General features: G+C 43.1%; 1 protein-coding gene across 3 annotated transcripts in view; it reads right to left on the reverse strand.

Annotated features, from left to right (window-relative positions):
- The window catches only part of GTF3C3 (general transcription factor IIIC subunit 3), a 127,055-nt gene that overhangs the window by 25,967 nt on the left and 86,930 nt on the right, over positions 1–14,158 (reverse strand). For all 3 annotated transcript variants that reach the window (XM_068248116.1, XM_068248117.1, XM_068248115.1), the window contains exons 12-13: positions 11,463–11,665; positions 1,639–1,740 (exon numbers count right to left, since the gene is read on the reverse strand). In XM_068248116.1, the coding sequence (XP_068104217.1) occupies positions 1,639–1,740; positions 11,463–11,665 (305 nt within the window). The remainder of the gene's footprint in view (positions 1–1,638; positions 1,741–11,462; positions 11,666–14,158) is intronic.

Raw genomic sequence — 14,158 nt, forward strand, 5'->3', positions numbered from 1 at the left:
AGGGAAGCATGGATTCCACTCAGTATCAGCAGATTCTGGAGACCAATGTCCAGGAATCAGTGACAAAGCTGAAGCTGCGCCGGGGCTGGATCTTTCAACAAGACAACGACCCTAAACACTGCTCAAAATCTACTAAGGTAGTCATGCAGAGGGACAAATACAACGTTCTGGAATGGCCATCTCAGTCCCCAGACTTTAATATAATTGAAAATCTGTGGTGTGAGTTAAAAAGAGCTGTCCGTGCTCGGAAGCCATCAAACCTGAATGAACTGGAATTGTTTTGTAAAGAGGAATGGTCCAAAATACCTTCAAACAGTATCCTGACTCTCATTGGAACCTACAGATAGCGTTTAGAGGCTGTAATTTCTGCAAAAGGAGGATCTACTAAATATTGATTTCATTTCTTTTTTGTGGTGCCCAAATGTATGCACCTGCCTAATTTTGTTTAAACAATCATTGCACACTTTCTGTAAATACAGTAAACTTCATGTCACTTCTCAAATGTCTTGAAATATGTTATACATTTTATTCATCAAGTTGCTTTTGTCACTGTAATTACCAATGCTGTATTTTGTATTGATTGTGTATTTTGTACAAACTCTGCATTTTGGTGTTTACCATTGTCTGTATTATTATGTACCCCATGTTTGTTTCTTACTTTGTAAAGCACCACGGAATATGTTAGCGCTTTATAAATCAATAATAATACTCAAGCACATAAAGTACACCGTAGTACTCTTGTATTAATTTAATAATCGGGAGTCATTTTTTATTTTCACTGCTTCAGCAAGGATACAAGAGCCAAAATCAATATGAGTATGGGCATCATTGTGACATCATGCGCTGAGTGTTCCCGGCTGCGGTCGTGTGCTGTAGGAAGTGTGCAGCCAGGCCAGCGCAGGTGCAGTGATGCCCGACCCAGCCGACCAGAAGAGGGTGCTGGGAGGGCATTTAGAGGCAGCAGAGAGGCAGAATGGAGAAGGGAGGAGTGGTGGGCATCAGGACAGCTCATCATATATGCCTGCATCCCCCGTTTCTCATACTGATTTCGGCTCTGGTTTTCTTTAAGCTAGATCAAAATGCACATTGCTCAATATGCATGGATTTTCATGCAATAAGCATGCAACAGCTTGCACAGGTAGCATAGAGTAGATCTCATCAGCTGGCGCTTTTGATGCACTCCACGCAGGCCCAGAGTAGTGTGCAGATAGCGAGCAGGCTGCAAGTGGCTGCTAGCCCGCCCATGGCTCATGGGTTTCCGACTGTCGTATGACGCATGCACCGGTTCACGTTTCACTATAACTGGATATAGACTACCAGAGGGGTAAAACAACAGAACAGAAGTTCTACCAACATTGTTATGAACCCCAACTTCTAGCACAGTGGCTCTGCCTAGGTCAATGAGCTGTTTTGAGAAGAACTATTTTTTTTTTACTTTATGGATGTATTTTTTTCAAACTTTAATTATGTATTTTGTAGCTTCACAATGATATGGTTTTACATATTCAAAGTCATTTCCAAGTGAATTAAACCTTAGTTAGTAATATCCCCTATAATAAACAGCTTTGGGTTTGGAAAAAAAACAACTTCCACTCCTTTGTACGGTACTAGATAAGAGAACTTTACCTAAATACTCACTTTAAGTAGCATGGCAAGCATTGTGAGCAAAGTATCCACATAATCATACATCTTTCCCTGGGAGAACAGCAGTGTTGAGCGATGGAGAAGCAGCTTAAGTTCCTTCGAGAAAGTAAAAAAAAAGTAACATATTGAATAGACTGTAGCAAGGTAGGTTATTAGGGGATTGCAAAGGATGATGTTCCTTAAAGAAATCTTGTGATGAAAAAAAAAAACACTCTGGGGGATACTTATCTCGGGAGGGGAAGCCTCTTGATCCTAACAAGGCTTCTCCCTTCCTTATTTGCCCCACGGTGGCAGCGGTAGAAGCCCCACGGTGGCAGCGGCATAGCAAAGTATTTATCCCCAGGGGGGATTTATCCCCTGGGCAAAATTCTCCAATCCTTCCAGGTAGAGGCAGAGCTTTGCACAGTAGCTCTGCCTCTGCTCCAGACATTCTCCACCTCTCCCCACCCCACTCAGTCTTCTTTCACTGAGAGGGGTGGGGAGAGGCGAAGATCGGCGGAGATTGACGGGACTGGAGACAGAGCTACAGCGCAAATCTCTGCCTCCCCCGGGCAGCAAAATCCACGACCTGGAAAGTCGTGGAATTTTGCCTTGGGATTTTTGGGGGATAAATACCTTGTTCTGCCGCGGGGATGTGGCGTATCAGCTATGATCTTAATGCTTAAGATAACTGCCCAATAAAAACAGGTAATTTTTATGGCTTCAGACTTTCTATAAATATCAAAAGCAAAAGCTTTAATTCGTTGTGTGTATGATTTAGCTCTATTGGAACAAATCATTTGCAAAAGGGGTGTCTGCTTCAATGCACAGCCAGTGTTGTTTTTTTTGCATATCACACTACAGAGTATTTTTCTCTGAAAGCAAAAAAACTATAAAAAGCTGTGGTGTTAGGTTTTACACACAAAAATATAAATGTTTAGAACAAGTTACATTTCCTTTGCTCTCTGCAGACAGTTCAGTCAGAGGCAGCCAGCTGCCAGTGAGAGCTTTCTCACACACAGGGTTAACAGATGTAGTGTGAAGGAATTCCCCCTCCCCTCATGATTCACTGGGCCATCAGATTTGGCCAGAGTTGCCGTCAATGAAAGGAAGAAAGGAAGCAAAGTAATAAGCAAGTGAAATGTATACATCATTATTTACCAGCACTTCATGAACTCTCTCAATCCCAGGTTAAAAGAAACATGTGAACTGATACTGTTTCTTTAAAGAGAACCCGAGGTGGGATTTATTTATGCTACTGGGGCACAGAGGCTGGTTGTGCACACTAAGACCAGCCTCCGTTGCCCCATAGTGTGCCTCCATGTCCCCCCTGCGCGCCGCTATACCCCCGCATTGCTGGCGCATAGGTAAACATTGTGCTGGCGACGCACTGTGTGCCGCCAGCACTGCGGGGGGTATAGCGGCGCGCAGGGGGGACATGGAGGCACACCATGGGGCAACGGAGGCTGGTCTTAGTGTGCACAACCAGCCTCTGTGCGCCAGTAACATAATTAAATCCCACCTCGGGTTCTCTTTAAAGAGAAACTTTATCAAAACATAGTAGTAGGGAGGTGGGAATAAATCAATACAGTGCAAAGTGAGAAGGTAAAAAAATAGAAGATAGATGATGATTAATAGTCACACTCTAATTTGTTCATGTTTTTTGCTTCACCATGAGTGTGTGGGTCATCATCACAACGCAAAAAGGTTCACAGACAGGAAACTGTCAGGGCTATGGCTCTTGTACGGGTGGCTCTGGCTTACTGCGCAGGGGCAGCTGTACTCGTGCAGGCGCAGTACAGCCGCACAGTGGCCCTAATCAGACTTCCGACAAGACTCTTTTAAAAATCTTTGGGGGGTCTGTGAGTGGAAATGGGGGACCAGAAGCCTCTACAGCAGGGGTCCCCAAACGTTTTGGGTGGAGGGCCGGGTCAACATACTTCAGACTTCTGGGGGGCCGGAGCATACATAAAATGATGTCGAAATCTTTGCGGGTTAGACAGTGATGTATACTAAGGTGACAACCTGCAGTCCAATTGAACAACAGTGTCACCTGATGTGGAATTTGATCGGAAAGCAGCAAATTACTGCTTTCTGGCTTCATTCTATAAGTGGACCACCAATATTTCAAGATGTAGCTGACCGCATCTATAATACATTTTGTGTGTGGGGGGCCGGAAAAAAAGCCTCAGGGGGCCACATTCGGCCCGCGGGCCTTAGTTTGAGGACCACTGCTCTACAGGATTCAAAGGCTTCCCATTTTTAAGGTAAGTATTTTCTTTTTGGCCACAACTTCAGCTAGGGTACACTTTAAGCAGGTCAGTGCAAACTAGTAAGACCTCTATTACCAATTTGCATTGAAATGAAACAAATCTGATTGGCTGTGGCTCCACCCCTTTTCTGAATTTGAACCCCAGTCACCCAATGACCAACTGTACCAGGTTTGAGGCTTGTGCCATTAACAGTGCAAGAATGGCAGCAATTAAATATTCTCCATTAAAACCAATAGGTGAATTTTGATTGGCTTTTGTAGGGTCCACCCACTTTTCTGAATACTAATCCCAGTCACCCAGTGACCAAAAGTTTGAGAACCCTACCATTAACAGTGTAAGAATGGCTGCAGTTTACATTTTCGCAGTGAATTTTGTATTTGTTTCCGTCCGCTTTTTTGGTTATGGGGATAAAAAGTATCCTATGTTATTCCAGGTAATGAACGACGTTTGTGCCAAAATTCATTCAAATCCATTTAGCCATTGTTGAGTAACAAAACATCCAAACTACAGCATTTACTGTATAATATTAGCAATATATAATACATACACACATACATAATACACCTTGCACAAACTACCCAGCTGTAGCACAGATGATTAAATACAAAATAGATGACAAATGTGCTTATGATGTAATGTGCGTGTTAAAACTATCCTAGTAAATGACCTTGGTAAAAAGGAAAAGAGGAAAAAATAAAAGAGAAAAGTGTTTTGGAAGCGTTGATGACATGCTGTCAGACTGGGAAGTCTGCTAAAGGAAAAAGGCAGCTTACAGGTGATGCAATTACTATAAATCCATACAGGAAAAAGAACTACTTTTTCTCTCTTTCTCATTCCTTTTCAGTAAATGACAAGCACATATCAGCAGAAATGTACATGAACAAAGGATGTATGGAACAGCTCATAGGGAAGATCATTTGTCTTCAGTTTGAATAAGCAGAATTTGCAAGGCCATTGAATTGTGGTAAATCACCGTGACATCAATATGGAAATAAAGAAAACAGCAAGCAGCTCATCCATTTATTTTTAAAAGAGAGACGCATGTAGGAGAGTAGTTTGTGTCATGTACTGAATATGGAAATCCATTTTTCCATTAGGAATATAAATGCTTGAGTATAAATGTGTTTTTCAACTTTCAGTATATATCCCTTTCATAATACCAGATCATTCCTTCCACACAACCAAAAACTTTAGTGTTTATCATCTTCTATATCTGCCTGTTTGGCTATTAAAGTGAAGATGAAATGACAATAAAATAAGGTACTGTTCAGTTCTAGAAGCTGGTACTCTCCAAACTGTCACATATATTCTTAAGGAGAACCTGAGATTAAGTAAAAGTAAAAATACATACCTGGGGCTTCCTCCAGCCCCATTCGGCCTGATCTGTGCCTCGCCGTCCTCCTCCGTTGCCCCGTTCCTTTATGGCTCCTGGTAACTTCGGGGGCTTACTGTACATGCACAAGCCCAGCCGCAGGTGAAAAACACTCCCGGCCACGAGAGCACGACGGCGGGGGTGCGCACTGCGTCACACTCCCATGGCCGAGAGTGTTCTACACCCACGGCTGGGCCGCGCATGTGCAGTCCCTTGTTTCGAGCATTGGTTGAACCAGATGAATAATTTGTTTGAAGTAGTAGACGATGAAGGGAGATAACGAAAGCGGGACTTTTTTTTTTTTAAAGTCAAAATTTATTGAATTTTGTATTTATAGTACCACAAAAGCCGAAACAGTCGGCTTGAGACAAGTACAGAACAACAACACAATACAATACTGCTGCAGCAGAACAGAGTGGCCCCCCATTTAGGACAGAATGAGGTTGGAATACCTGGTCATAGCTGAATCACTAAATTCTTTTAACCTTTTAACTGAGGTCTAGGTCAGTTGCATCTAGCCAACGAAACCAGATTTTTTCAAATTTCTTGTTAGCCCCTCGCTTTTCATACATCTCCTTGAGGATGAGAGTTTCTTTGTTGATATAGGAGACCCATTCTGTAACTGTATGTGGGTTAGGCTGATTGCAAAGTTATGAGTTTTTTGGCATAAAATAATAAATTGCGGAAAAGGAGATGCTTAGGGGACGCAGACATTTTTAGAGGGGTCAGGGGTGATGGAGGCTCTTGGGAACAACCTTAGGATCCATTTCTCGATCTCACACCAATATAGCGAGAGATGAGGACAGCTCCAAAGGATGTGCATAAAGCCAGCATCATGTTGGCCACACCTGTTACAGCAACTGGAGACTTGTGCACTAAAATGATGTAGTTTGACTGAGGATAGGTAGGCCCTAGAAGTAGCTTGAGAGCAATCATTTTGTTTCTGGTGGAAATACAAGTGGTGAATGTTGATTGTAAGGTTTCCTCCCATTCAGGAGGTTCCAACTCTGGGATATCAGCTTTTCATTTGTCAGAGTTTCGACATGAGGGGACAAGTAACAGGAAGGATTGTTTAATACAGCGTACAAAGAGCTTTAGGAATGTCTTTAAGAGCTGATTTGGATTTCATAGGAAAGGTGGATACCAACAGAGGATGGTCATTAGAGGGGAATTGAGCTTGGGAGGCGTGGCAGAGTTGTAAATACCTGAAGAAGTATTTACTGGTGAGCTGGTATTGGGATTTGAGTTGATCAAAGGTCATTCATTGGTTCTCAGCAAAGAGTTCCTTGAGTCTAAATATCCCACTGTCGGTCCATATAGAAGGGTCAGGGATTGAAGCAAAGTGCGGAAGGGAAGAATTATTCCAAAGGGGGAGATACAGGGATACTTGTCCTGGAGGACATTGGAACTTCCTGACTGACTCCCAGATGGTGATCACTGTTTTCATGGATGGCGTAAGCTTAGGAGAGCATTTAGTACCTCTATATGGGAGACTGGCCAGGGCTGTGTGATACCCCAGGACTGCCGCTTCAAGGGCTGTAGCAGGGTTGTCAGGAGAACGAGAGAACCACCAGCGGGTGTTCACTAAAATGGCTGCCCAATAGTAGAATTTAAAGACTGGAAGGCCAATACCTCCTGCTTCTTTTGGTAACTGGAGGGTTTTCAGTGCTATTCTGGGGGTTTTAGCATCCCACAGGCATGAGGTGATAGAGGAGTCTATTTCTTTGAAAAGTTTGGTTTGGATTACAACTGGGGAATTGCGTAATATGTAATTAAATTTAGGGAGAAGGTTCATTTTAATAGCGTTAGCTCTACCAAGCAGTGTGAGGGGGAGGCTCCGCCATGCCTTACATTTGTCTTTGAGAAGCTCCATTGCAGAGTCTACATTCAATTTTTGGAAATCTAAGACATTTTTTGTAAATTTGATCCCAAGATACTTTAGCTCAGAGACCCACAGTAGCTGGGATGGTCTACCAGGAGGAGGAGGAGGTGCAGGGTCAATAGGAAGAACCAGGAATTTTGACCAGTTTATTTTAAGGCCAGAGAAAAGGCCAAATTCTTGAATGACCCTAAGGACATCTCCAGGGAGGGACCCGGATCATTGAGGTAGAGGAGCAAATCGTCCTCGTAAAGAGAGATTTTCTCGTGTATGTCACCTATTTGTAGACCCTTGATTGCGCTGTTAGCTCTAATCTATATAGCCAGGGGCTCTATTGCCAATGCAAAGAGGGAGGGAGAAGGGGCAGCCCTACCTCGTCCCTCTTTCCAAGGAGAAGGATTCTGAGATTTGTAAGCTAGTTTTGACCCTGGCCAAGGGGAGGTGGTATAGAGCCTGAATCTATTTAAAAAATGTAGGTCCGAATCCAAAACAACGAAGGATTTCCATAAGGAATTTCCATTCCATGGAATCAGATGCTTTTTCAGCGTCTAGGGAAGCGATTACTCTGGTTCCACTGTTATCGTGTTGAATACTAAGATTAGACATTAAGCGTTGAATATTGATGTCTGTTCCCTTCCCAGGGACAAACCCAGATTGGTCAGGGTGGATTAACGCTGAAAGGACCTTATTCACTCTAACAGACAGTATTTTGGCTAGTAATTTGTAGTCTGTGTTTATCAGAGAGATTGGCCTATACGATGAGCAGTTGGTAGGATCTTTCCCTGGCTTAGGGATTATCACTATCAGCGCCTCTGCCATTGATTTGGGTAGCGATTTGTTATCTTGTGGGAGATGGAATAGATGCAATAGACGGGGGGCACTGCAATGTTTTTTTAAAGAATTCGAATGGGAGACTATCAGTTCCCGGCGACTTATTTGTGGGCATTGAATCCAATGCAATATCAAGCTCCTCCCTGGAGATGTCCATCTCAAAATACTACCTCTCAGAGGGGATAATTTAAGAAAATAGATACCATTCAAATAGTCAGACATCATAGAGTCAGAATACTGAGTAGAGGATGCATACAAGGCCGAATAATAGTCTCTAAACACCCGGTTGATTGCTGGGGCATCATGAGTAGGGGAACCATTTTGGTCAGAGATTACAGAAATGTGTGAGATGAATCTTTCTTGGCCTATGAGACGGGCAAGAAGTCTCCCAGTGCTATCTCCCTGCTCGTAGATGCGGATTGTCTTAAAGTGAACGTCCAGACTAAAAATCGACTCAGCAGCACTGAAAAGGCTTTGTGTTTCTTTAACAGTTTCACAGCATCAGAACATAATAATAATAATAATAATAATAATAATAATATAATAATAATAATAATAATAATAATATAATAATAATAATATAATCTTTGCCTTGCTTGTATAAGAGAACTTTGTTTCTCTTATACAAGCCTCACTTTTAGCTGCACAGAAGAAAACTGCCCGGGCTTTTTTCCCCTGATGCTGTGCAAAGCATGATAGGATTTCTGATTTTGTTGTTCTCGTTCTGCTGTTTTGGTGCACATTTTTTTTTTTTTATATTTGACATTTAAAGCCTAGCGCATGCAGCTGGGAGGGGTTATCACAACTGTGTCTCCTGCTCCTTGTCACCTCCTTTCAACCTAAAAGATGGCTGCCCCCATGACAAAGATGGCAGCCCCCATGAATCACAAACATTTGCCTGTTCTTTTAAAACAGGGTGGGTAAGAGATTATTTTACCTATCTATTCTAATTAACATAACTAATGTAACTTGATGACAGTATGTTTGTTTAGGCTGAAGTTCCCCTTTAAAGAGACTCTGTAACAAATTTTTCAGCCTTAGTTCTTCTATCCTATAAGTTCCTATGCCTGTTCTAATCTGCTCTGGCTTACTGCAGGCTTTCCTAACTGCACTGTCTCTGTAATAAATCAATGTATCTTTCCTCTGTCCTGTTTGTCGGGCTAAAGCTTGATTGTGTGGAATGTGCAGGGCTGCTTGTGATTGGTAGAAGCGATACACACCCTCTGCAGGCCCCCTGCATACCCTGAATGACTCATACACTATGCTTAGCTGAGCCTATTAGAAGCTGGTTAGTTTGTTTGTAAACACTGCCTAAAACTGTTAATTACAAGCCAGGATTGCAGCAGAGAGTGGCAGAAACAGCACAGAGGGGCACAGGAGAAAATAATGAATAGAATGGTATGCTTTTTATTGTAAGAATATTAGAGTACAGATTCTCTTTAAGCTTAAGGGCTGATTCAGCAGCATTAGACTGTTTGACTGCAAGAGCAGATAGGGCTGTTTGCCAGTCAGAATAGGATTCTGGGGTTTGTTTGGTGATATAATTTTCTTCTGCTGTCTTAGCTGTAATCTCAGCATTTGTGAGCAACATTCTGGTCTGGTCCCTAGCGTATTTAATGCCATCTATAAAGGAGCCCTGCACCACGGCCTTGTATGCATCCCACACCACATGAGGTTCAGCTGATTTATCATTATCATGCCAGTATTGTGTAAGGGGGCGGGGGGTTGTGACTTCTTCTACGAACATGCTATTAAGCCAGATGGGGGATAATTTCCACACAGGTCTGGTTCGAGGACCATCTATTTTGAGAGTTAGCTCCAAGGTAATATGATCTGAAACCCTACGAGGGAGGAGTCTGAGATCCACCACCCCAGGAGTCAAGTCAGGGGAGGACAAGAACATGTCAATCCTGGAGAGGGTTTGATGTGTGGTTGAGTGGCATGTAAAGCCACTACTAGTAGGATACCTTTCCCTCCATATGTCAATCAGATTAAGGGAGTCTATCCAGTGTTTAAATACCTGTGAGTCTCTGTTGGAGTGTGATAGTTTGTCCTTTTGGGAAGAAATAACCATATTAAAATCTCCTCACAGCAGGATCCTGCCATCCGGCCATTTGTTAGTGTGTACTATAATCTCTTGCAGAATTTGGATATCAGCAGGGGGAGGCAGATATAGACCAACTAAATTCGTTTCTGTGCCGCAAATGTTAGCATGAACTATAACGTACCTGCCAATAGCATCAATCTTTAAGTCTAGCAATTGAAATGGGCATTTTTTGTGGAAAAGAATAGAAACCTCTCGTGCGTAGTTAGAAAAGGTGGAGGTGTAGTATGCAGAGATATAGGGCTTTTTTAATGACAGGATCCTGCTGCCAGTAAGGTGGGTTTCCAAAAGGACAACTATAGCTGGTTGATAATCACGTAAGAAAGAAAATACAAGAGCTCTCTTAACTTTGTCATTAAGCCCTCTGACATTCCAGAGGATCACCTTTATATTAGTGGAAGCAAACGTAAGCGGGAAGTTGAAGTTGCAAAAGCAAATCTGAAGAAATGTATTGACTAGAAACTTAAGAGATGAATAAAAAAAACGGAAGTAGTTTTCTAGCAAGCCAAGGGTATAACCTTAAAGGTCCCACTTTGGGGTAATTGAGGTGTTATCCTCCTGTTCCTTTCAACAATAAAAACAGCTTTGCTAGTTTATAGGGCAGAAAGCCTCAAATCTCAATAATGACCACTGTGGTATGAGTGGATGAAAATCTTTGTGGAGACCAGATCATTTCCGATCTTCTGACCACAATGCAATGCGATGTGACGTATGAGTAATAAATGATACATAAGTTAGCTTAAAGGGGTTCTGTTGCCCTTTTTCAAAATGCAATTAAAATGAAGAGATACTGTATGTTCCTTTCATAAGTACAAATCTTTTTTCCCTTGTCTTGTTTAGAAACAGCTGTGCCGTCTCTCTCCTGCTCCTTTGTAATTATTCGTCTAGTTGGAGGAATATTGTGCTGCAGGAAGAGGCAGACAATACAGCAGCTGTTCCTCCCTGCTATCTGCCTCTCCCTCCTCCTGCTGTACATCATCTGATGAGTCATCCCTGACCTTTCTGTGTGCTCCAGCTAGCAGGGGGAAGATCTGCCTCACTCCAGTGAGGCTGACAGCAGGGGGGGGGGGGGGGGGGGGGGAATGTGCCTTCCTCCAGTGAGGCTGACAGCAGGGGGGAGATCTGCCTCCTGTTGCTTCAGCTCAGCTCATCTCTCATGCACAGCAGTACAGGGAGACTTTGTGGAACTCGATGACCCGGAAGCACTTTACATTGCAGCCATCTTGCCCAGAGGTTTAAAAGTAATATTTTATTAATTAAGTTATTTATTGGCAGTGGGGAGCGGTGAAAATACAAGAAATGAAGAGGGGGAATAACGGGGGAGACAGTAATATTCATCACAGATGTTCGTTAAAAAGAGAACTAAGTATTCTTGCCTACCTGCTGGGCTGCATTGGCATCCTGTGCCAATGTGTCAGGATCATACATTGGTTCTAGAGCTTCCAGGGCTTTTTCAGGATGCCCCAACTGTTGTTGAAGAGTAGAAAGAGAGATCCTGGCATCCAAGTGTAAAGGTGCCATTTCCACCACTTTACTGTAACTGTTTGCAGCAGTCTCCATGTGACCCAGAGCTTTTAAACAGTCTGTAACATAAAAATGGTATACATTACTGTCACTTCCACATGTCACTACTCAGCTACAGTATACTCATGTCATTGCAAAGCCCCCGTAAAAGCTCAACAACATGCATATTAGTCTGTAGCCATTAATGAGCACAGAGCAGGGCCGATTTTAGACTTTTTGCTACCTGAGGCAAAATTGTGAGGATGTGCCCCCCCCCATTTGGAATGATCACACATCACCCAATAATTTACTCTGCTTCTTTTTATGTTCTCACATGATATGCTGCAGCTCAACATAATAGCACACTGGCTGACTGTGAGTCTGTGACAAACAAACTGCTCACCCTCAGCCACTCCATTCCTCCTCAGTCAGGACAGCAGTGCCACCTCCTCCCTTCTGGTATGCAACTCAAGTGAAATACTGCTGTTCTTCTGCCTCCCCCTTCCTCACTATCAGACTCCTTACACAGCACAACAAGCTGATTTTCCCCAGTAATGACCTTTTCACCTTGCTCGCTCTCTTTTCGCTCTGGCTGCATGCTGTAAATGTAAACACAGAGTACAAACATGCTGCCCCATAATCCCTGTGCCTGATGTAAGTGTTTCACCTTGCATCATGAGAGAACCGGCCCTGAGCGTGTGCTAGCAAGTGCTTGTGCTCAATAACCCTCCTCCCCCTAACTACACCTCCCCTAACTAGAGAACCCCATCCTAGGGTGTGATCCCCTACAATTATCGTACTCCCTCCCCCCATTGCTGCAATCAGGCAGCATGTAGGATTAGTCAATAAAGATCTTTTACTTTTCCCTGTTCCAGCAGCGATTGGGCTCCTCTCCGTACATTACCGTTGTCAGCCTCACTATGCCAAAAAGATCGGGACCCGGCTTAATGAAGTCATCAAGCCGGGATCCAATTCATTAGGCATAGTGAAGCTGACAGAGGTTGTGTCTGGATGTGTGCCCGATCGCAGCTGGAATAAAAATAGGTGCTGCCTGTTCTCTGCAGGAGGGGATGGGGGGCACATGAGCACACAACTGGCTACATGGGGGGGGAGATAAAGAGGCATACTTGACTATCTATGGGTGGGGGCAATAAAGGGCCACATCTTCCTATCTATACTGGGGGGCTAATAAAGAGGCACATCTGGCTATCTATGGGGGGTGGGCAACTTATAAAGGGGCACATCTGGCTATCTACAAAAAGAGGGAGATAAAGGGGCCCATCTAGCTGTCTATACTGGGGGAATAGGCTAATAAAGGGGCACATCTGGCTATTTATATGGGGCAGGGTCAGTGTTCTACCCAGGCTCTTTTAGCCAGGTGCTCCACTTGGCTAATTTTGGTGAGTACCCGGCTGTCATCAGCTTGCCGCCTCAGGTGCTGTAAGAAGAAACAAGCCGGCCCTTCATTCCCCTGATGCGCTCCACCCGCCTACTTTTTCATGCCACCCGGCTAAAAAAAAAAGCTGGCTTAAACATTTAGTATAATAGTTTGTCCTTACTCCAAAATAGTCAGCAACTGCAAAATTCCAAAGCAAAAGGTTGCGCATGCATAAACTGGTATTGATAATTTCTAGATACGCCCATCATGGGTTGCGTCACACGTCTGCCCCCATGACTAGTATCGCCAACTAATCAGGGTTTCCTCAGATGGCGATACTGATTAATGGGCGATACTACTCATGGAGGCAAATGTGTGATGCACCCCCAATGGGTGTATCTAGAAAGTACAGACCTTGCCTTGCTGAAAGTCAGGTTAGCCTGAATACTTGAACAGACAGACCTGGATGGTGTAAAAACTGCTAGGTTTCAGATAGGTTGTAGTAAACTACACCCACATTATTCTGCTTGGTGCTGTAGAGGGTGTTGTGGTTGGAGAACTGTCCCCTATGGGGTTTTCTGGTGGGTCCTCTAAAGTAGACTAGTGTCAAATTCTAATATTGGGATGAAGATAACATTACACTTTAAACCTTACTGGTACCTAATCCATACACCGAGAAGAAGTTTCTAGAAAAAAAGGCAAAGGAGCTTTGCTGATGAATAGGCAAAAGGGCTTTGCTATTTACCTTAGAATTGGCAAGTGGGGGAGCTTGATACTAAACAAAGTCCAGCCTAATCTGAAGTCATTGCTTTCATTATTAACCACTTCCCAACTGAGGGGTTTTACCCCCTGACCACCAGAGCAATTTTCACCTTTCAGCGCTCCTTCCATTCATTCGTCTATAATTTTATCATTACTTATCGCAATGAAATGAACTATATCTTGTTTTTTTCGCCACCAATTAGGCTTTCTTTAGGTGGGACATTATGCCAAGAATAATTTTATTCTAAATGTGTTTTAATGGGAAAATAGGAAAAATGTGGGAAAAAATTTATTATTGTTCAGTTTTCGGCCTTTATAGTTTTTAAATAATGCATGCTACTGTAATTAAAACCCATTAAATGTATATGCCTATTTATCCCGGTTATAAAACCGTTTAAATTATGTCCCTATCACAATGTTTGCCGCCAATATT

Source organism: Hyperolius riggenbachi, chromosome 8, assembly GCF_040937935.1.
Source record: "Hyperolius riggenbachi isolate aHypRig1 chromosome 8, aHypRig1.pri, whole genome shotgun sequence".
Classification (NCBI taxonomy): domain Eukaryota; kingdom Metazoa; phylum Chordata; class Amphibia; order Anura; family Hyperoliidae; genus Hyperolius; species Hyperolius riggenbachi.